The 23,448-nt window shown below is 42.3% G+C and overlaps 1 protein-coding gene across 2 annotated transcripts in view; it reads left to right on the top strand.

The window, feature by feature from the left end:
* Positions 1–21,348, top strand: part of Scg3 (secretogranin III) — a 40,441-nt gene extending 19,093 nt beyond the window's left edge. Inside the window, exons 9-12 of one of the 2 annotated variants that reach the window (XM_021172675.1) lie at positions 1,605–1,673; positions 3,535–3,672; positions 13,039–13,119; positions 20,770–21,348. In XM_021172675.1, the coding sequence (XP_021028334.1) occupies positions 1,605–1,673; positions 3,535–3,672; positions 13,039–13,119; positions 20,770–20,888 (407 nt within the window). In that variant the 3' untranslated portion in view covers positions 20,889–21,348. Of the gene's footprint in view, positions 1–1,604; positions 1,689–3,534; positions 3,673–13,038; positions 13,120–20,769 lie in introns of both variants that reach the window. The other variant, XM_021172674.2, reaches the window with a different exon arrangement.
* The last annotated feature ends 2,100 nt before the right edge of the window (positions 21,349–23,448 follow it).

Below are 23,448 nucleotides of genomic sequence, written 5' to 3'. Positions count from 1 at the left end.
ATGCAGAGGGCCATGGAGGAACACTGCTTGCTGGCTTGCTCCTTCTGTCTGCTTTCTTACAGCACCCAGTACCACTGACTCAGGGGTAGCACCAGTCACCATGATCTGGGCACTTCCATATCGCTCATTACTCAAGAAAATGCATCACAGGCTTGCCCACAGACTTGCCCACAGGCCAGTGTGTTGGGGGCATCTTTGCAATTGAAAGTCCCTCTTCCTAAATGACTCTAGCTTATGTCAAATTGGCATAATACTAGCCAGCACACACATGATGCACATACATACATAAAGACAAAATATTCGTATGCATAAAATGAATAAATCTTTAAAAATTAAAATATGGTTTCTCAGTTATGCATTGTGAGTGCTCAATTGTTGGTTTTGGGTTTTTTTAAGAAGTTTTGTTTCCCTGAGTGCTTTTTACCACTCAGGTGGTTTTGTCAAGATGGCCTCAGAGTCTCTTACTCTGCAGGGCAAAGAGAAATAAATAGATAAGGAAATGCCATTGGTCAGCAGGATCCCAGGATGTTCTCATAAAAATGTCCTTCCCGGTTTCATTTTGATTATAAAAAGAACATCTTTCTTGTAAAAAGCCATTCAAGGCAAAAGAAAAAAGAATGAATGAATGAATGAGTGAATGGAAAGGAATGTCAAAGAAAGTTAAAATCACTCCCGATACCAATCCCCTCATAACGTTTTGATTTACAAACTTCCAGATGTCTTATCTGTGAAGTATATATGTGTACATACCTATGTTCTTTACCTTAAAAGAAACCGTGTTCACGTTACAGTTGGTGCTGTCCAGCCAACTCTATTCCTCTAACACAGTGGTTCTCAACCTTCTACAGCTTTGACCCTTTAATACAGGTCCTCATGTTGTGGTGACCCCCAGCCATAAAATTACTTTCATTACTACCTCATAACTGCAATTTTGCTACTGTTATGGATCATAATATAAACATCTGTGTTTTCTGATGGTCTTAGGTGACCTCTGTGAAAGGGTCATTTGACACCCAACATGGTCACGACCCACAAGTTGAGAACCTCTACGGCTATGTATCTTTATCTAAATATCTGATATGCAGGATAGCTGATATGTGACCCCCCCCAAAGGGGTCATGGCCCACAGATGTTATTCAGGACCATGTCAACAGTGAGACCTGGTGCTTTGATATTTTTCCTGTGAAAATATGTCAAGATACTGGAAAAACTTACGTGTAAGGAGTTGTTCCTAAAGCTACCTGATGCTAAGTGTCTAAACCACAAGTTGCTACTTACATGAAAAGCCATTAACGTTAAGTACTTCCTAAACTAAGCCAGCTGGCCAGGCAGGCAAGGCGGCTCAGCCTATAATCCCAGCACTAGGAAAGCTAAGGTAGGAGGATTAAAAAGGACTGGGAAGCCACCCTTGGCTGCAGCCAAAGTCTCAGGTCAGCCTAGGGTAGAATGAGGCTCTACTTTAAAGGAAATTAAAAATAAAAATGAATGAATAAATAAAATCTAAGACATGAATTGCAGTGCACGCCTATAATCACCACCTATGGGAGTAAACAATTAATATTATTTCTCAGGAAATTAAAGCATATTTCTTCTCTTCTCTCTAGAAAACTTGGATGAAACAATTGCTCTGCAGACCAAGAACAAGCTAGAAAAAAATACTACTGACAGCAAAAGTAAGCTTTTCCCAGGTAGGATTTACTTAACTGTGGGCTGGTTTTGCTTTGTTTTGTTTTGTTTTTCTTCTAGCTGTTAAAAACTGTTTTCAGAGGTAAATAACGGGTTTCGATAGACATTAATAAAGCATTGCAGATTTCAAAACATTTAAAAATCTTAAGTTCAACCATAGGAATAGCCACATGTAACCTTGGCTATTTTATAGCCTGTCGTGGCACAGAAATCTTACCACCAAAAATACAAAACAGTTCTTTCTCTTAGGGGCTTCTTTTGTTGGCTTTCCTGGACCGGGAATTGAACACAGGGCCCCAGTGTGAAAGGCTAACATCCTACCATAAGGCCAGGCCTCTAGCACTGGGCTAAAACAGTGTGGGTATTTAACAAAGACTCTTTGGAGGTGACTGGTTACAAAACAGTCAGTCTTCCATGAAAGCCTCCATCCATGTCTTTCTCTTACCACTTCTTGAAGCCACCATCCCAAGGCCCCCACAGCTCCTCAAGAGGCTCTGTGCACTCCACAATATGCCCCTTTTCTGTGTTTCTCTTCTACCCACATCCCAACTCTGCCCAGTAAACACCACGGCACTGAGCTGTGTGAAGAATCCTCCTCTCAAGGAGGGCGGGGGGGAGAACAGAAAGAAAAGATTGCACGGTGTGGGTTTCTGTGCTTCAGCTATCTTGCCCCCAGCACAGAAATTACGTACATGTTGGTAATGCTGTAGTGTGCCCCTAAATGATGTTCTCATGCAAGGTTTTTATTTAGTTCCTATGCTAAGGCTCAAAGGCAGCCCCCTCATTCTTGCTAGGCAGATACTCTACCACTTAGCTACATGGTTAGCCTTCAAATAGGTTTTTTTTTAATATTTATTTTATGTTTTATGTGTATGAGTGTTTGTACATATTTATGTGATGTGTGTGTGTGTGTGTGTGTGTGTGTGTGTGTGTGTGTGTGTGTGTGTGTGTGTGTGTGTGTGTGTGTGTGTGTGTGTGTGTTCGTTCGGAAACCAGAAGTCAACATCAAGTGGCATCCTATTGTTCTCCTTTTTTTTTTTTTTTTGAGACACAATCTTTCCCTAAACCTAGAACTCACAGATTTGGCTACATTAACTGACCAGCAAATCCAGCAATCCTCCTGTCTTTGCCTCTCCAGTACTAGAAACTCAAGAGGCCAGAGATGGCCACAAGAGGATAGGGAGGTAGTTTAAGGCCAGACTAGGCTGGCTACATGAGAACTTGTCTCAAAAATAACAAAACTAGTCTCATTTGTAACCAAAACCTACAGAGCACACCCCAGTTGACTGACAGCACCAACTAAACTAAGATAAATAAGAATGAGGGTGTAACTCAGGGGTAGAGCACTTGCCTAGCATTCATGACACGCTGGGTTTGATCTCCAGCTAGGTCCTCCTTAGATAGGAAGGGAAGGAGGAACGGAAGTAAAAACAGTTTTGATTACACATGCCAGATCTTCTGGAGGCTGAGGCAGGAGGATTGCTTGAGTCAGGAGCTCAAAGATAACAGTGAAAGCCAATCTCTAATAGAATAATAAAAAAGCAAGACAAGCAGTGGCTCTCGGATGGCAGTGTGGCTGAAGGAAGTGCCCATGCAGAATTTGGAGTGCTGGGGTCTGGGCCTAGCTTCTTATTAACTCTTGGGTGGCCCTAAGCATCTCTTTCTGCCTGGGGCCTCCGTTTCCTCTTCTGTGAAATGAGGACTGAGGGTTGGATAACCACTGAAACCCCTTTCAGTCCAAAAAATATAACATGACCTCAAACTATCTTTTCAACAAAGTTTGTCCTCATTGAGAACTAAAGAAAGTTTGGAATGGTGTTTTAACCACGGTGCACTATCTGATCACAGCTCCACCAGAGAAGAGTCAGGAAGAAACAGACAGTACCAAGGAAGAAGCCGCCAAGATGGAAAAGGAATACGGAAGCCTAAAAGACTCTACAAAAGATGATAACTCCAACCTAGGAGGAAAGACAGATGAAGCCACAGGTCTGGATCTAACAGCTCTGGGGTGGGCAGTGAAGCTGGGGGAGCAGAGGTTTTTAACACGCGAGTAAAGCAGTCCAAAATCAAACACCCCCCCACAGCACAATCTGTGCCGTTAAGATTAGCGGAGTGGGGAGATCCGACATCAAGTCCCCTACAGCACAATCTGTGCTGCTAAGATTAGCAGAGTGGGGCAGTCACGTAGTTAAGCCCACACGGTACAGTCTGTGAGGTTAAGATTGGCATGCTGCACCTTTGCTGGAATAACAGTGTGTTTTCATAGTCTTGAGTCTTCTGGGATGGCAAGTTGCTTTCATTCTTTAATGGCTGGTGGCTTTTGGGCTTGGGGAGAGATATTCATGGTTGAGAGAATATTCATAGTCATTTATGTTTTATATCTTTAATGTCCTGTTTATTATCCCAATTTATTGAGAAATGTTTGTTTATAGGAGGTTTTACAATTCTACATTTTTATCTATAGCAATAGTTACTGTTTTAGACTTTATTTAGTCAGTTGAGTTGAGTTTTGAGACAGAATAGTTCAGGTTGGTCTAGAGCTCTCTGTGTAACCCAGGCTGGCCTCAAACTCATGGCAACCCTCCTGCCTCTGGCTCCCATGTGTTAGAAATACAGGCATGAGCAACATTTCTTTAAGTTGTTTAATAGTCCTCCAGATAATCGCCTGGTTGCTCTAGTGAATGAGATTAACAAAGCTAAGTCCTCACTCAAGTGGTGATACAGCGTAAAAATGCCTTTAAGAGCTTGAGAAAAACCACCAATTCAGTGCATCCGTTTGCTTGGTGCCGCACACCTTTAATCCCAGCACTTGGGAGGCAGAAGCAGGCAGATTTCTGAGTTCGAGGCCAGCCTGGTCTACAGAATGAGTTCCAGGACAGCCAGGGCTATACAGAGAAACCCTGTCTCAAAAAAAAAAAAAAAAAAAAAATGTATCTATGGTCTACAAAACTCACACCTTCCTAGGATTTTACAAGTTTTCCCAGAAACCGCCCTCCCTTCAAGAAAAAGACTTGATGAGGCATTAAGTTCTAAATTATGAGATCCTTTGGTTGAGGGCAGTATGCTCGTGGTTTGAACCCCTTGTAGTACAAGCTTCATAGGTACATCAGAGAAAACCTACATCCCTGTGTCTCAAGATACCTTGTTTGAAACAGAGTCTTTATTAGAAGCTGGGCAGAGATGTTTGGTCCCGCTTTAAGTTTCTGTCTTCAGGAAATGTTGACCTCTTTGGTATAACCGAAGCCCACTAAGTCTTACCAATGTCTCAGTAGGAGGTTCATCTGGATATTTAACTCCTCAGGAGGAGAGAAGGGAGTGGGAGTGGATCAGTGCTCTCTCCTGAGGGAGGGGAAATGGTTCTCCGCTAAGCTGTCATCTGAGAACATGGCACTGGGCCCTTTCCACTGGTTTTGTATGTAATGGCTGCCCATGGTAATGAGTAGATGGACTTTGCTTTCTCTTTGTTATGCTATGGTAAAATATGATTACTGGGACCCACAGGCTCATGCCTTAACTTTCTTTTATATTTATTTACTTGCTTATTTATTATTTATTTATTTATATATTGATTTATTGATTTATATATTTAGTGTGTGCATGCATGAGTGTGTGTGTGTGTGTGTGTGTCTGCGCACTTGCACACACACTAACACTCATGCACAGGTACAAACGTCATAGCACACATGGTCGGTCAGGGGATAGCTTGTTCTCTCCTCCCACCATGTGAGATCTAAGGTTCAAACTCCGGTTGTATGTCTTGGCAGCAAGCTCCTTTACCTACTGAGTCATCTCACTGACTCCATATTGGTCAACATTTTGTTTTTCAAATTTTTCCAGAATCTCACTATGTAACCTTGGCTAGCCTGGAGCTCACCATGTAGACCAAGCCAGCCTCAAATTCACAAAGATCCACCTACCTCAGTCTCCCCAAGAGGCTGAAATTAAAGGAATGTGTTACCATGCTTGGCTGATATTTGTCTATTACGTTTTTCCATTCTTGTCAGTGAGTGGTAGTTTCATGGAGAGATGGGTACAGGGTGGTAGTAGGAACCCCTTACTTAATCCCACCATTGTCCTTTTAGCACCCCATCTTCACTTCCTACCGACAAGATATTCTAGATCCACTCCAAATCTTCTTCTCACAAGACTTGGAACCAGTTTCTTCAGGGAATTGTTTCTTTCCTCCCTTCTTTCCTTCCCTTTTTCCTTTCTGTGCAAAGGCCGTACTCCTCAGGAGCACAGCAGCCACACAGTAAGCCTTTAGCCTGCCTAGGTAGCATGCTGAGTGTTGGGGATGACGCCTTATTTTGCTGGGCAAGCATCCCCAGGCATGGGTGTAACATATCTCAGCTTTTCTAATTTTTAAAAGAAAACATTGTGAAAACAGAGCATGAAGGGGGAGATGGTGCTGCTTACATAAAATGTGAGCGTTAGTCACCTTTCTCTCACAAGAACACAACACCTGAGACTCCTAAAGAGAAAGGTTGATTTTTGACTCAGAGTTTGGCTCATCTGTTGCTCTCGTCCCTTTGGGCCCATGGTAGGTGGCACATTGTAGGAGGGACACTGCTAGAGCAAAATCACTCACTTCAATAGCCAGCAGGGAAAAGAGAGCAGCAAGGTAGAGGCTGAAGTCTTGCCATGCTTGTTGAAAGTATGCCCCGCCCCATGGCCTGGAAGCCCCACCCCTTAAAGGTTCCATCCTGGGAACAAAGCTGATAACACTTGGACATGCAGGGATATTCCAGATCTGAACTACAGCAGAGCATTTGGAAACTGATGCTGGCGGGATAGCTCACCCTCTGTAGGGTTTCCATCTGACAGTAATGCTCTGTCTTTCTAGTGTTACTTCTTATATTAAAACTCCTAAAGGTGTTAGAGACTCGAGGCTTAAATTAGCTCCCTACTCCCCACAACCCTTGATTACATTGCTCTATGGCAAGAACAAATGAGTCTAACATAGTTTAGAAAACACCACACTGAACATAAGTTAAGTCCCAACATGTCCAACTCCCTTCCCCCCCAAAAAAAAAATTGCCTTTAATTAATCCTCAAAAAACAAGCATTTGCTTGTTCTTAATTGTTACTCATTTGCACAATTTTTAAAGGTGATTTTGCTTCTGTTATAAAATCCAGTGAGGAACAACACCCATTGGCTCCATACAGAAATTAAGTGCATTTGTGGCTGAAGGCTAGACTGACTGGGTTTCTTTTTCTTTTTCTTTTCCTTTTTCTTTCTTTATTTAAAGGCAGTGTCTTTAACCCTGGCTGGCTTGGAACTCACTGTGTAGCCCAGTCTGGATGTGAATTTGTGGCAGTCCTTTTGACTCAGCCTTCTGAGAATTAGGGCAAAAGACCTGAGCCACCATGGCTGGCAGAGATGGTTCTCACGCTCTACATAGGCAAGCAAGAGCCATGCACATATATCCTACTTATTGGTGAGCAGGCAGGTGGAGCACAGGCTTTCTTCAGGAGGGAGTTAGAGACTCTTCTGAATAGAGCATAGAATAAGGTAATGGCCCAGCTAATTCGAAGGAGGAGGAGGAGGAGGAGGAAGAGGAAGAGGAAGAGGAAGAGGAGGAAGGGGGGAGGAGGAAGAGGAGGAGGAGGAAGGGGAGGAGGAGGAAGGGGAGGAGGAGGAAGAGGAAGAGATGGTTGTAAGGAGGACACACTGGCAAGAATGAGGTCTTGGAGGATGAGGTGATGGTGTCAAGTAACCACAGTTAATATTTCTTAGCTAGGCAAGCAGAAGCCAGACCTGCGTGCAATAAATGTGGGAATTAGAGTAACAACAACAATAATATCCTAAGGCTTATATCACTTCACTTTACAAAATATAGTCTGCATACATTTTGTTTCCCCCAAAAAATCTAGTATAGGGGCTGGAGAGCTGGCTCAGTGGTAAAGAACACTTGCTACTCTTGCAGAGGACCTGAGTCGAATTCCCAACAACCAAATCAGTGGCTCAGCACCAACTGTAACTATAGCCCCAGAGGGTCCAATGCTCTCTTCAGACACCTCAGGCACCAACACATATGTGTTCATCACAGAGACACACATAAACAAAAATTAAACCTTTACATCAAATTTAATTTTTAATACAAAAAAATAACACATTTTATTTAAAAGATAATGTTTGAATTTAATTTAGACTATTTAAAATATTGATTTCTACAAGGACTCATTTTTTTTTACTTATTTGTATTTACTTATTTTGGCTTTATAAGGCAGGGTTTCAAGTAAGTCTGGCTTTATAAGTCTAGTTTCAAGTCCAGACTCAACTTGAATTCACTATGTAGCTGAAAGCTGTCCTTAAACTCTTGATCCTCCTGCCTCAACCTCCCAAATGCTAAGACTACAGATTTGAGCCACCTCACCTGGCACAGATTAACAGTCTTTTTTTTTTTTTGTACATGATGACTTCTAATTAGTAAAGTTATTTGAATGATTCAATAGTAATTTCTAAATTTAGAAATTTACTAATAGTGAAATTTTTATTCTAATTCTAACCATATCCAGAAACTTGCTTAATTTTCTCTAGAGACCAGGGGAATGTTCTTTGTAACGTTCCATTATGTAAGTGCTGCCTCGTTGCCAGTTGGACACTTACTTTACTCACTTTTGATGTATGAGTCACTGAAAATGTTCTTTTAATTAATTGATTGATTTTTATGGGTGTTCTGCCTCTGTGTGTGTGTGTGTGTGTGTGTGTGTGTGTGTGTGTGTGTAGTGCCCATGGTGGCCAGAAGAGGGCATCTGATTCCGGGGACTGGAATTTCAGATTGCTGTCAACCAACATCTGGATGCCAGCAATGGAGCCGGAGTCCTCTGGAAAAGCAACCCGTGTTCCTAACCACTGAGCAACCTCTCCAGTTTGAAAACGTTTTGAAAATGGTTTCAAAACTCATCCAAGGAATGAGATGAGCATTGTAGCGCCATAGGCTCATTCTGGTGCCATCACTTGTCATGTTGGCAACTAGATAATGACGTTATAATGGAAAAGGTGACTTTCACTGAACATCTTCTCATTCCCTTCCCTTTTTTATAGAAGCCAGAAAAGTCAGCCTATTGAGTTCCTAAAATGATAGCTCCTAAGGATGTTCTTTCTTAAGCAACCTAAGAACAGACCATTGTACACCTCAGGTCCCAAGGCCTTCTGTTAGACACATCCAGACACGGTCTAGGCTTCTCTGAGCCAGCAAGTGAGGTGGGAGCCCAAACACACTTGGGAGGTTTTATATCAACCCACATTGTTGAAAGATATCGAAAGTGTCTCCTCCTTTGTAAAACTATAAACTGCCTTTCCAGAACTCACCCCTTGACAAGCCAGAAAGCAACATACAAGAAATAAATTGACTGACATAAAAGCTCATGATCAGAGAGTAGTAATGCTGGGCCTTGAACCCATGACCCCTGACTCCTAATCCAGGGCCTATCGGTGTTTGTAACTGCATTTTGTGGGCATGTAAAATACTGTGGATAAATCATATTCTTTCTCCTTTTCCTGTTCCTCCTCCTTCTTCTTTCTTCCTCTTTCTTCCTCCTCCTCCTCCTTCTTTTCTTAAGGCAATGTCTCATGTATCTCTAGATTGCTTCAAACTCCCTATGTAACTGCAGATGACCTTGAACTCCTGCGTGCTGGAACTATAGCCATACATCACCATTTCAGTGTGTGTGGTGCTAGGGATCAAACCCAGTTTTCACACATGGCATGAACTCTACCAACTGAGTTCCATTCTCAATGAGTGGTTTTGTGCCCCTTTGTGGTGTTCACACCGTGGCTACCCATGTAACTCACACTGCAGTCATGTAATATTGACATAGTTTTAAGCATTACATACAAAAAAAAGTCTTATAAACACCTGGGGTTTTTATCATTCACTTATTTATTTGATGACAGGAGCACACACCACAGCAGGCCCATAGAGGTCAAAGAATAACTTTCATAGTCAGGTCTCTTCTTTCCACCATGTGTGTCTGGGGAGGATTGAACTCAAGTTGTTAGACTTGACAGCAAGTGCCCTTATTTGCTGGCCCATATTGTATGTTGGGAGGGGAGGATTCTTTGTGTTGTTTGTGTTGTTGTTATAAATGTTCTTGAAGCTCTAATGTCTTTAGGGTCTGTTGCCCTCAGTAGAGAAGTCTTATGGATTTTGCTTTTCTTTGGGACAGGAGGATGTCAGGATCGCATATTAGGGCCAGCAAGACCATGAGCAAGAAGGGGTATTTCTCTTATAGTATTGAAGACTAGAACAGCCAGAGAAGCTGGCTGAGTCTTGACTCTGGCTCTCTTCCATCTACTTCAGCATGTGTTTTAAGGCTCATGTCATATTACCTCAGCCGTGAGCTATTTTTTTCCAAAGACTGCTGAAATAAATTGAAAAAAAAATAGCCCAGTGTTCCAAAGTGGACTCTCATGGGCTTTCAGTGAACACTGCATAAATAAAAGATTTACTTTCCAGCTCAAGGAAGAGAAAATGTAAATAAAAGCCAGCTGCTCCTCTTCAAGAGCAGAGGACACCTGACTCCGTTCCTGCTCTAACCCATGTCCCAGGAAACATGTGGCAGGCTCAGCACTGGTGGCACCGGCTGCCAGACTTTGACACTCATTAGAACCACCTCAGGATTATTTGTTAATAATTCTGATGCTTCATTCCTCGCCCCGGGTATGTTAATTATCAGTATTTGTCAGTGGACAGCAAAGCGTACCACCCAGGGGTCTGTGTAAACACGCCTGAGGAAGCTGAAGTATTGATGTCATTTTGTTCTCTATCAGCTGAGGGCTGTCCTGTTATGTTACATGAATAAAGGGAGGAATGAGGGCTCAGCAGTTAAGAGCATTCTCTGCTCTTTCGGAATACCCAGAGGCCATGCAAGGCAGTTCATAGCCATGATTGTAACTCCACTTCCATTGAGTCCTGCACCGTCCTCTGGCTTCCTCTGGCACCAGGCCCTTAGTGCACTCAAATCCATCTAGGAAACCACTCAATACACGTAAAGTAAAAACTTATCTGTAAAAGGGGGGGCCAAAGGAAAAGAATGTATGCTGTGTGTGTGTGTGTGTGTGTGTTTAAGTGGAATATCACTAGGAAGTTCTGGCTGTCCAGGAACTCAACATGTAGACCAGTCTGGCCTCAGATTCACAGAGATTATCAACCCCACCCCCAATCCCACCCTCTCCTCCACCTCCTCATGCTGTTATTAAAGTTGTGAATCATCAAACCCATCTTCCCCTCCCCCCTCCAGAGTCTCATATTTGTCGGGCTGGCTTTGAACTCAGTAGGAAACTGAGACTAACCTTGAATTCCAGATCCTCCTGCCTCCACCTCCCAAATGCTAAGATTACAGGTATGGGCTACCAAACTTGGCTTGTGTGGTACTGTGGGTAGAACCTAGGGCTTTGTACATGCTAAGCATACATTCTGTGAACTGAACTACATTCTCAGGCCCTCAAACTATTTTTAACCTTTCTAATCCAGCATTTTTAATGTAGTATTTAAGTAGCAAGCATTGATTTTCTTTTTCTCACATAAGCTTTCCCCATTGTAATATGGTATCCAACGAATGCTTTAAATTATTATTAAAAAACTATTTAAAGAAGAATGTATTAAGATACACCCAAAAGTTTCAGAAGTTCTAATTGTCTAACATGCTAATGATAAACTGTTATCTAATTATTAAAATAAGTCATATGAGGATCAGTAACTTGATTTAAAGACCTTACCAAAAAAAAAAAAAAAAAAAAAAGCTTGAAATAGTCTACACTGCACTAAAATTTCTTTCCTTGTTCAAAATGCCTCATTTAGGGGAAAATGATATAGAGATCACTGTATTACTAAGTCCAGAAGGAGGCATGGTGGCTCATACCATAATCGAAATACACAAAAGGCAGAGGCAGGAGGATAGCCACACATTGAAGACCAATCTTATCTATTTAGAAAGTTCCAGGGAGCAATCAGAAAACATGAAGAGAACTTGTCTTAAATTTTCCAAATCCTTTTGGTTATCTCGCCAACAAGAGACAGGCAGTGGCAGTATCCATGAAGAGTATACCAAATGGTTAACACTAACCAGGGGACATTGTTTTATACATGGTCTGACTCTTTTACTTGATTTTTAATGTGTTATTATTGTATTTATGAGAGAGGGTGTGGCGTGGGCATCTGTGTGGCGGTCAGAGAAAACTTTTCAAGCACCAGTCTCCCCTACCTACTTCCCATGGACTCTTGGGATCAAACTCCAGTCATTGGGTTTTTAAAGAAAGTGCCTATAACCCCATGAGCCATCTGGCCATCCCCATTATCTTACATCCATGAAAACAAGCCATTGAAACCAAAGCCCCCTCTTCGTAGGTAAAGATGGTGAATAGGGGCTGAAAATTGTGGCAGATCTCTTTTATGGTTTATTTATCCCTTTCCATAGATGTTTCTCAGCACTTCATTGGAAACCTGATAGCATGAAGTCATACTAGTGAAGTCTGCATGGGCTTCAGGCCAGGAAGAAAGCTCTTCAGAGTCCTCTTAAATGCTGTTGTAGAAACTCGAATCCTGACGGATCTTAAGGCAGTGATACATTGTGCATGAACTGTCATCAGATTCCCCCAAGCTCAGTCCTGGCTCTAGAATGAACTAGCTGTGTGCATGTACGTTTATGCATGCATATGTATGTATGTATGCGTGTATGTATGTATACATAGATATGTGTATATATGATATTGCTTTATTTTCTCTCTATGTGCCTCAGCTTCTTCATCTGTGAAATAAAGGATGATAATATGGCTGCCTGAAAAGGTTGTTGACCAAACCAAAAGCCTGGTCACACCTTCTCATCCAAGTATTGATTTATTGCCTCTCAAAACTGGGCTTAGGGTTGTAAAAGGTACTTAAACTAAAGCCAGGGATTGTGAATCTTCAAAAGCTGGAGGTGGTAAATATCTGCCATTCTAACTCATCCCTTGACTTAAGACTGCTCCTCAGAGGAATCCCTAACCTGAAATCACCCAATCTAAGAATCACAGGGATCCACCTATCTGGCAAATGAAATCAAAATGTCTAAGCAGAGGCTGAAGAGATTACCCAGCGGTTATGAGCACATAGTACTCTTGGCAGAGAACCTGAGTTCAGTTCCCAGCACCCACATCTTTTAAGAGCCTAAGCAGACATCAAACTAAATTTGTGTGGGATGTAACTAACCATCCGTGATCCTTTACCAACTGTCTGTGTCTGAAATCTTATGCAAAAGCATTCTCATTAAAAACTCCCTACACACAAGCACATGTGTGCACACGTGTTCTAGAAAGAGGTACAGGGAAATTTTCTGTGTGTTTGATCTGACTCTCTCTCCTTTTTCCAGGAAAGACAGAAGCCTACTTGGAAGCCATTAGAAAAAACATCGAATGGCTGAAGAAACATAACAAGAAGGGAAACAAAGAAGGTAGGGGCTGGCTGTGGTCATGCATCACAAACTCTACCCAGTTCCCCAGAGTTCTTCTTGCCTACAATCCTTAAGGTCAGAAAGACTGAGTTAAAGTCTCTTCTCAAACTCAAAAACTCTCAGGTGTCAAGGCCGTTATAACCCCCACTTCTCTTTCAGTTAGTTTTTGGTTGTTGTTGTTTTTCTTTTTTTAACCTTACTGTAGAGAGAAATGATTTTGTCTGCTTGTTTGTTTTGTTTTTAAGATGAGGTCCCATGGTGCAGCCTTGACTAGTGCAGAATTTTCTGAGTAGACCATACTGGCCTCAAACTCACAGAGTCTCACCTGCCTCTGCATCCCTAGTTCTGACATTAAAAGCATGTCACACATCACCACACCAACCCCAGTAATGGAGTTTATCATAGCATTTTCAAAATGCTTTGTTCTTATTGATCTCTCTCCCTACCTCATCCATCGCTTCCCTCTCCCCACCCTCCTGCTGGTCCTTTCCTTTGGCAGCTCCACCCTATTCTCTTGTCATATATATTCCATTACCCTTGTCTCCCATAAGATCTCTTCTTCCCCTTTCATAGTCCCCTTTCTAGCTTCAAACCCTTACACACATACACACATACACACACACACACACACACACACACACACACACACACACGAGACATATATATAATCAAGAACATGCATCTGAGAGAAAAACATGCTACTTAACTTCCTAGGTCTGGTTTATTTCACTTAACACAATGATCTCCAGTTTCATTCTTTTTCCTGCCATTCTCATAATTTCATTTTTCTTTATGGCTGAATAAAATGTCATCATGCATGTGAACCACATTTTTACCCACTCATTTGTTAATGGGCACCTAGACTGATTACACGTGGTACAATAATAAACATGGATGTACACATATCCCTGTGGCAGGACTTAGGACCACCACATGACCCATCCATATCACTGTTGGATTTATAGTCAACGGACATTATTTGCAGGCTTCTGAGAAAGCACCACACTGGTTTCCATGGTGACACAAAGGTTTATGTTTCCCTCAGCAATGCATAACTTCTTCCCTGACATCCTCAAACGTTTTCTGTTTCTTTTCATTGTTAGACACTCTGACCGGGGAGAGATGGCTAAAGATGTAAAACATATTGTCAAGTAGTCATTAGCCATTTGTGTTCCTTCTTTTAAGAATTGCCTGTTTGGATCTCTGGGTGTTTGAAGCCAGCCTGGTCTAAGTAGTGGGTTCCAGGACAACCAGAGTTAAATAGTGAAACTCTGTCTCAAAAAAAGCAAACAAGCAAGCAAAAAAGAAAAACTGACTGTTCAGCCCGTTTGCCCATTTATCGACAGAATGATTTTGACTTGTGTGGGTGGATTTACACACGTGTATGTGTGGGAGGCCAGAGGTAGCATCAAGTATCTCCTTCAATTGCTTTCCACTTTTTTTTTTTTTTTAATAAACTTAAGGGAGTCTACATGCCTACCATGGTCAGAGGACAGCTTGTAGGAGTCAGTTCCCTCCTGCCACTGTGAAGTCCTGGGGATCAAGTAGCCAAGCTTGACAGCAAGCACCTTTACCTGCTGAGCCATCTCACTGAGAGAGAGTCTCTCACTGACCCTGAACCTAGCCAGTTGGCAAGACTGGTTGACCCGTGAGCTTCAAGAAGCTGTCTATCTCAGCCAGGTCTGAAGGCACACAATTTTAATCTCAGCACTCGGGAGGCAAGATGGGTGAATCTCTGTGTTTGAGGTCAGCCTGATCTTTATAGTTAGTTCCAAGACACTTAGATCCACATGGTGAGACCCTGTCTCAAAACAAAACAAAACAAAACAAAACAAAACAAAACAAAACAAAACAAAACAAAACAGAACCCCACTCACCTCCCCAATGCTGGGATCACAGATGTGCTTCAATCAGGTGTGTGAGCTCTAAACTCAGGTCCTCATGCCTGCTTAGCCAGCACTTTACCAACTGATCCATCTCCCAGATTTAGATTTTTGACATTCAACTTTTGTAGCTCCTTCTATAGTCTAGGTATTAACTTCCCATCTGATGTATAGTTGACAAAGACTTCCTCCCATCCTGTGTGTCTCTGCACCCTAGTGATCACTTTATAGAATTCCACGTGATCCCCCTGTCATGTCCGGGAGGAGTTTCTTGTAGCATTGGAATTCTTTCCAGAAAGTTCTTGCATACGCCTGTATCTGGAAATGCTCTCGCTGTTTTTCCCTGGCAGTTGCAATGGTTTAGCTTTTATATTAAGGTCTTTGATCTGGGGACTAGAGAAATGACTCAGTACTTAAAAGCACTTCTTTTAAGTCCCAGGTCCAATTCCCAGCATCCCCATGCCAGCTCTCAACTATCTGTAACTCCACTCTAAGTGATCCAATGGCCTCCAGTGATACAGACCTACAAGCCGGCAAAACATCCATACACCTAAAGTAGTTGTAGTAGAAGATCTGTCAAAAGATCTTTGATCATTTTGAATTGATATTTGTGCAAGGTTAGAAGTGTACAAATAGTTTCATTCCTCTGTGGAAATCCAGTTGTTGTTTTTTTTTTTTTTCAGCACCATTTGTTGAAACGGGTTATCTTCTCCACCATGTATGTTTTGAATGCCTTTATCAAAAACTTGGCTGGAGCTGTAGCAGTTATATCTGGGCTTTGTATTCTATTCTATTTGTCTCCATCTCTCTCTTTGTATTGACACCACACCATGTTTGCCATTATGGCTCTATAATATAATAGGTCAGGTATTATATTTCCAGCATTAGTCTCTCTGCTTGTTTTTCGGGGGCTTTTGAGTTTCCGTGTGAGATTTAAGATTTTCCTCTAGTTCTGTGAAGACTGTCACTGGAATCTGGTGGGATTACATTGACTCTGTACACTGCCTTTGGTAGCATAGCCATGTTCACCGTACCAATTCTTCTAGTCCATGAACAGGAGACGCCTTCCCATCTTCTGGTTTCTATCACTTCCTTGGTGACTTAGGCTGTTTAGGTTTACTCCTAAGTGGGACTTCTGTCTGTTTCTTTTGTTATTGTCTTTAGGGTGTTTGTTTGTATGTTTGTTTAGACAAAGTATCAAAATATCCCTGACTGACATACCCCACTATGTAGACCAGGCTGTCCTTGAACTTACAGAAAGCTGCTTGCTCTGCCCCTCTCATGCTGGGATGGAAGGTGTGTGTCAGCATGCCTCCCTTGGTAGCTTCTTTAGTTGGTTGGTCTTTTGAGGCTATTATGAATGGGATACTTTCCTAGTCTCCTTCTCAGTAAGGCTGTTATGTTATAGACAGGCTACTTTCCTAGTCTCCTTCTCAGTAAGGCTGTTATGTTATAGACAGGCTACTGCTTTGTGCATTGTGAGTTTGCATCCTACCACTTTGCTGGAATGTTTATCAGATCTAACAGTAATGGTACGGTGTTTATGGTGTCCTCTGAAATAGGGATAATTTCACTTCTATCTTTTCTGGCTTTTGTTGCTTTTCTTTATCTTGCTTTATTGTTCTGTGATTATAAAAAAAAAACTATATTGAATAAAAGTACATAGAGTATTCACCCTATCTCATTTTAGATGTTAGAAGAAATGTTTTTCAGGTTTTCTCTGTTTAATATAAGGTTGACTATCAATTTTGTCTGTATAGTTTTTATTGTGTTGAGATATGAAACTTCACTTCTTTCTATTCAAATCAGCTTTTCAGAGCATTTTCTATTTTATTATCAAAATAAATGTCAAATAAAGGTAAAGTGAACAATGTAACAGCCCCGTGTTTCCAGCACCCATCTTGATAGAGATCAGATTTTGATACTTTGTCTATCCTATCTTACCTCTACACCCAAGTCCTTCAGTTTGTTGTTGTTATTTGGTTTTGTTTGTTTATTTTGAGATAGGGTCTTGCTTTATATAGCAGGCTGTTGTCAAAACCACAGCAATCCTCCTACCTCGGTTTCCTCAGTGCTAGAATTATAGGTATGAGATACCTCACCTGACTCTTAGAGTATTTTAAACAGATATTTTGTGAGTACATGCTAGGTTATATTCTCTGGTCACAGAGGAAAGTCCCTCACTTATTAAGACCCAGACCCTATTCAGAGTTTCAAAGATGAAAAGGAAGAAGATGTAACACCCACCACCATCACCCCCTACACACACAAAGGCAGCATCCCATGTGTCATGGGGCCCTGATATCATGGCTTTGCTCAGTATATGTCCTCAGTATTACGCATAGAAGCACTGAAGGGCCAAGAGGATAGAGTGGGTCATCCTGGCAGCAGAGATGGTTGGGGGTAGGGCTGCAGGGAGGAAGAAACTCCTGGAAAGAGGTGGGGAGAAGCAATAGGTACAATAAATGAGTGGGCAGGAGGCTATTGTGTTCCCAGAACTAGATCTGTGTATTTCTCCAGGACCCTGCATGCCTGTGGGGAGGGGAAGCTGACAGGTATAGGCCAGGAGAAGGCTTGTACACTCCAAAATGGAAGAAGACAGTTTTAGCAACAGGAACCTAAATTAAAAGCTAATTTGTTCTCAAAAGAAAAGTAGTGTGGCTACAGACTGAAAAATCAGGCCCTGGAGAGCAAGAAGAGGCCAAGATCTGAAGCAGAAAAGACGAGACTGAAATACCAGCAAGCAGAAGAAATGAAGAGGGAGGAGAAGCCCTCGGGCTGTGAGGAGAGGGAGCAGTTGGGGGGATGCCCAGGGGGTGTTCAGCCAGTGCAGATGCTGAGCAGTGCCTCTCAAGCTTTGCAGTCATTTAGATCACAGTGGGCTTCCAAGTGCTCGTAAGCCAGTCTGTATATGTTCAGAGAAATGTGCTATTAGGGGGTGTTGTCATCATGCAACATCACAGACTGCAGAACAAACTCAAACCTAGCACCGACCAGTCACTCCATGGGACCTCTTGATGTAGTCAGATGATGCACTGTGCCTGCTATGAGAGCTTATATCCCAGCCAACACTTGGGAGTAGGAGGCAGGAGGACCACCATGAGTTCTAGGTCAGACTAGGCTACATAGTGAGTTCAAGACTAGTCCTGGCCACGGTTTGTGACCCTGTCTCAAAACAGACAAACCAACAAAAAACAGCTAGGGACATTGGGATATAGCTTCCTGGTAAGCAGACAGGCATGGGTTTAATCACTTGTACCACAACACAGATAAGTGAATTAACAAAGGTGTGGACCAAAGGAAATGCTCATTCTAAATGAAGACAGCAAGGAAAAACAAACAAAACAGCCAACATCAGCCTCTGACTTCCACATACATACATGTATGTACACTCCACACACACATGCAAGCATGCATACACATATGCACTCCACACACATGTGCAAACATGCATACACATATGCACACTCCACACACACACATACAAACATGAATATACATATATACATACGAAAACTTTACATGAGCAATACTTCATCAAATCTCTCACTGCTTAAAAATGCATCTTTTGATGTGCCACTAAAGTCACCAAGGACTGTGGAGACTCTAAAAGTAAAATGTTTCTTTTCATATCAGAGAAATTCATCACGTACCAAACTGCATTCCAAAGCAAGTGCAAATTGCAGACAGGTTTGCTGCATCGCATCACGTTTGTATCAGACTTCTGGTCCTAGCCCAGCACTTTGCTATTCCCATCCTGTCCCGTTCCAGGGTGACCCACCCAGTGAAGCCTGGAACCCTGGTATTTGCAGAGGGAAGGGCCTGGAAGAAATCATCACAAAGAGTGTATTGTCTCTGGTGCTTTCCTCTGCCTCCAAGAAGTAAGGGCACCGTGTGGTAGTGAGCTCTGCCTCCTCAGCTTCCATATATGTTCTGCTTGGCGTGCATGGGGTGGGTGCCTCTCAGTGCCTATGGAGGTCTAGGTGCTTCGGTCATGCCACGGCTGCAGCTGTGTAAACAGGAAGACTTACTATAGTTCAGACCTTTAGCCTCTGCTGCTTCCCTGTTTGTGAGGGAGGGGCCTGGTTGACCTAAATCTCATTCTAAAACCCAAGAAAAGAAAACTCTGTGTGATGTGGTAAGGAGGATGGAAAGATCTGATGTAACTGTGTTGTTGACTTTTCTGTTGCTGGGTTAAAATACCGCCACCAAAAGCAACTTACAGAAGGAGCTAATTTAGGCTTACAGCCCCAGAGGAAGAGTCTGTAATGTCAAGAGATGCATGGTAGCAGACAGCTAAAGCAGGAAGCTGGTTAATCACATTTTATCCACTCATAGTGTCTTAGTCAGGGTTTGTATTCCTGCACAAACATCATGACCAAGAAGCAAGTTGGGGAGGAAAGGGTTTATTCAGCTTACACTTCCACATTGCTGTTCATCACCAAAGGAAGTCAGGACTGGAACTCAAGCAGGTCAGGAAGCAGGAGCTGATGCAGAAGTCATGGAGGGATGTTCTTTACTGACTTGCTTCCCCTGGCTTGCTCAGTTTGCTTTCTTATAGAACCCAAGACTACCAGCCCAGGGATAGCATCACCCACAATGGGCCCTCCCACTCTTGATCACTAATTGAGAGGCTCCTTTCTCTGTGATAGCTCCAGTTTGTGTCAAGTTGACACACAAAACCAGCCAGTACACGTAGAAAACAGAAAATGAATAAGGAGCTCAAGTAAGGCAAGGCGATCAACACTGAAAACCCACCCCAGTGATACACTCCCTCTAGCGAGGCTACTTCTCCTAAGGGTTTAATGATCTAAGCACCACCAACCGGGGATCAAGTGCTGAAATACATGAGCTTCTGGTGGGCATTTAAACCACACAGCTCTTGGTTTTTGTTTTTCAAAACAGGGCCTCAAGTAGCCAAAGCTGGCCTTGAACTTACTAAATAGTAGAAGATGACATCGAACTTCTCCTCCTGGGTGCTGAGATCTAGAAAGTTCTAAAGAAAAAAGAAAAAAGAGGTGTGCTTTTGAAAAATTAAATCACAGACTAGGCCCTGTGTCTGTGATGGTTTGAATGAAAATGACCCCCCCCCCTAGGTTCCTAGGGAGTTGCACTATTGGAGGTGTGGCCTTGTTGGAGTAGGTGCGGTCTTATTGGAGGAAGTGTGTCACTGGAGGTCAGGCTTTGAGGGTCCCTAGTGCTTAAGCTCTGCCCCCTGTGGGAGGCAGTATCTTTCCTGGTTGCCTTCTGATCAAGATGTAGAATTCCCAGCTCTTCCAGTACCATATCTGCCTGCATGCTGCCATGCTTCCTGCCATGATGATAATGGACTGAACCTCTGAACCTGTAAGCCAGCCCCAATTAAATGTTACCCTTTATAAGAGTTGCTTTGGTCATGGTGTCTCTTCACAGCCATGGAAACCCTAAGACATTGACCATTCCTAACTCAGCAGCAACAACTCCTGAGTGTGAACAACTCTCCAGGAGCCTCAGGGGCTGCACATACACTAAAATTTGCTAAGTCCTGATCTATGAACTTTTTTTCCTCTGTTGGTCACATGCGAGGATACATTCCCTAGGGTTGTGGTGGGGAGATAATACAGTACCCAGAAACACTTTAAATAGCACAGTATGGCCCAAACCCAGAAGAACTTCCTGTCCTTCAATGTAACCTCTTACTACATAAAATGTCTCTCAATGATAAACATTGTGATGGGATTTTTCTTTTCTTGATCTTTGCTCACAATACTCTAATGATATTTTCTAGATTACGACCTTTCAAAGATGAGGGACTTTATCAACCAACAAGCTGACGCTTATGTGGAGAAGGGCATCCTCGATAAGGAAGAAGCCAACGCCATCAAACGCATCTACAGCAGCCTGTGAAAATGGCAGGCAGCTTGAGCCTTCCTGTTGTTCCAGCAAAAACAATATAGCTTACAAACTAATTCGGCAGTTAAAGAGTTACCAGCCCAGGAGTATTAGGATGTGCTGAATTTATAGTAGTTAATCCCTTAGAAATGAGTAAAATAGAGCTCTCTTGCCATAAATACCTTATGAAAAGCAAAGCTGTAGAGAAGCCAAGGTTTTTCTATATAGAATCCTTATTTCCTCTTGGATTTACATTTTGTAATTAGAGATGTGCTGCTCTGGAAATGACTCTAATGGGTTGAACATAAATCTGAACCTACTTCCCACTGTCTTATGCCCCCTGAAGATCTGAGAGGCCCTGTTTCGGCATGCTAGACACCTGAGCACCTCATTGGATGTTTGTCATATGATATTGTTTCCACTAGTAGATCTCTGTTGGGCACGGAAATAAACCCACGTCTCTTCATATCCTTGACGCTCTGAGAAACAGCTGCTTTTTAAATAAGATTTTAATTGAAATAGAATTATACATACCACTTTCTCCCCTCCCTTTCCCCACCCTGTAAGACCCAATGTCACAAAAAAAAAAAAAAAAAAAAAAAAGAGGTTGAAAGGGGTATAAGAGTCACTGAGTTTAGCCTGGGAGTATAGCAGTGGCAAAATGCTGGCATAATACACCTGGATTTAATCCTTGGGATCAGGTGTACACACACACACAAACACACTCACACACACAAAAACACATACACTCACACACACATACACATGAACACAGACATACACATGCACACACACATACATACACTCACACACTCACATACACACACATACTCATATACACACTCACACAGACAGACACAGAGTAAATGTCACTTTCATTTCCTCAGATGAAGTGATGAGATGAGAGCCAAACCCAGGCAGTGTGAATATGTGGCTGGGGCAGAACCCAGAGTGCTTCCTTCTCTGTTCTAACTATCTCTAAGCCTAAGCCTGCAAACTTCTAGCCTTTGTAAAAATCTAATCTTCCAAGATGACTGACTCAATTTGGCTTCTCTTGGCTTCTGACTCAATTGCTCTGCCTGGCTTCATACTAACTTTGGCAATCTGTTCTAATCTTCTGGCTCCTTCTCATTCTCTGGCTTCTTCTGTCTTCACTTGTGTCTAGTTATTCACTCTGTAACCTGTCTCTGTAAAACTGTCCCAGTAAAATACACACATACGCATACACACTACACCACCCCTTTTTTCCTCCCTCTCTTGCTGCTCTTAAGTAGCTTCTCTTCCTTCATCCTGTGAGTGTGGAATTTCCTATCTCTGACTCATTCTATCAAATCTTTTTCTGATTCCTCACTTTGTAGACCCCTCAATTTGATGTCACTTTCAAACATGGCTGCTTCCTTCTACAAACTAACCTTACCTTCACTGTTAGAGATTAAAGGTGCCCAGCCAGATCATACTGTAATCCAGGGCATGTCTGCATTCCAGCCATGTCATATCTTTGGATGTAATCACTTGCCAGAGCAGCCAAGTTGCTGGATTAAAATTCCTCTACAACAGACAGACAGACACAAACACACAAACATAGGCACACACAGATACACATACACATAAACACACATACACCCATACACACATACCCACAAATCCACAGAAACACAGGCATACACTTACACATAGATATACAAAACTCAGAGATATGTACATGCACAAACACACATACACCATACACACACCCATACTTACACATAGATACACAGACACACATATATAAGCAGACACACATACACATGCACGCACACAAACACATGCACTTACACAGACGAGATAAACACACAGAGATACATATACACCCATACACACCCACCCACAAATACACAGAAACAGACACACATACACACATACATGCACAAATTATCAACAATTTACTCCCTACTTATATCCCCCCCCTTTTTTTATTTTTTTGAGTTTTCAGACATCTATTGTTCACTCAATAAAGAGAAATATTCATATAGTTAAGCCAAATGAGTTCACACACTGTTCGAAAACAAGGTCAAAGTTTATGCTAGACTCCAGTTATCTAAACTGGATTTGACTTAGCCATGTTATCTTGCCAGAAAGCAAAGGACCAGGCAGCATGACAGAAGCTAAAAATTACCAGAAAGAAAAGGCTATGAACTTTAGATTCCTGCAACTTGTCTGTTTGCTGCTGCTGCTGCTGCTGCCACCACCACTGCCACCACAAACACAAGCCTGAAAACAGAGCCCAGTGGTGCTCTTAGGATGTAGGTGCTCCCAAGTTAAAGGTAGCATTGAAATACATTACTCAATTAATTGCATAAATATGTTATATATGCTCACCTGGAACCATAAACACAACAAGCTTTGTAATTTGGCTGTCCTTCCCTCTGGTGACCTGGTGATGCCTACACTGCCCTAGAGCCTCTCTCATACTCCCAGTAACGCTGGGTTTTCATAGTTAGAAGACAGTTCTTCCTGGAGAGGTCAGAGACAAGCAAAACACAAAACAGACTGGACACACAAACTAATCTCTCCACATGTTCTAGAGAAGCCAGGA

Source organism: Mus caroli, chromosome 9 (genome assembly GCF_900094665.2).
Source record: "Mus caroli chromosome 9, CAROLI_EIJ_v1.1, whole genome shotgun sequence".
Classification (NCBI taxonomy): domain Eukaryota; kingdom Metazoa; phylum Chordata; class Mammalia; order Rodentia; family Muridae; genus Mus; species Mus caroli.
This window is presented reverse-complemented; position numbering and strand designations above follow the sequence as displayed.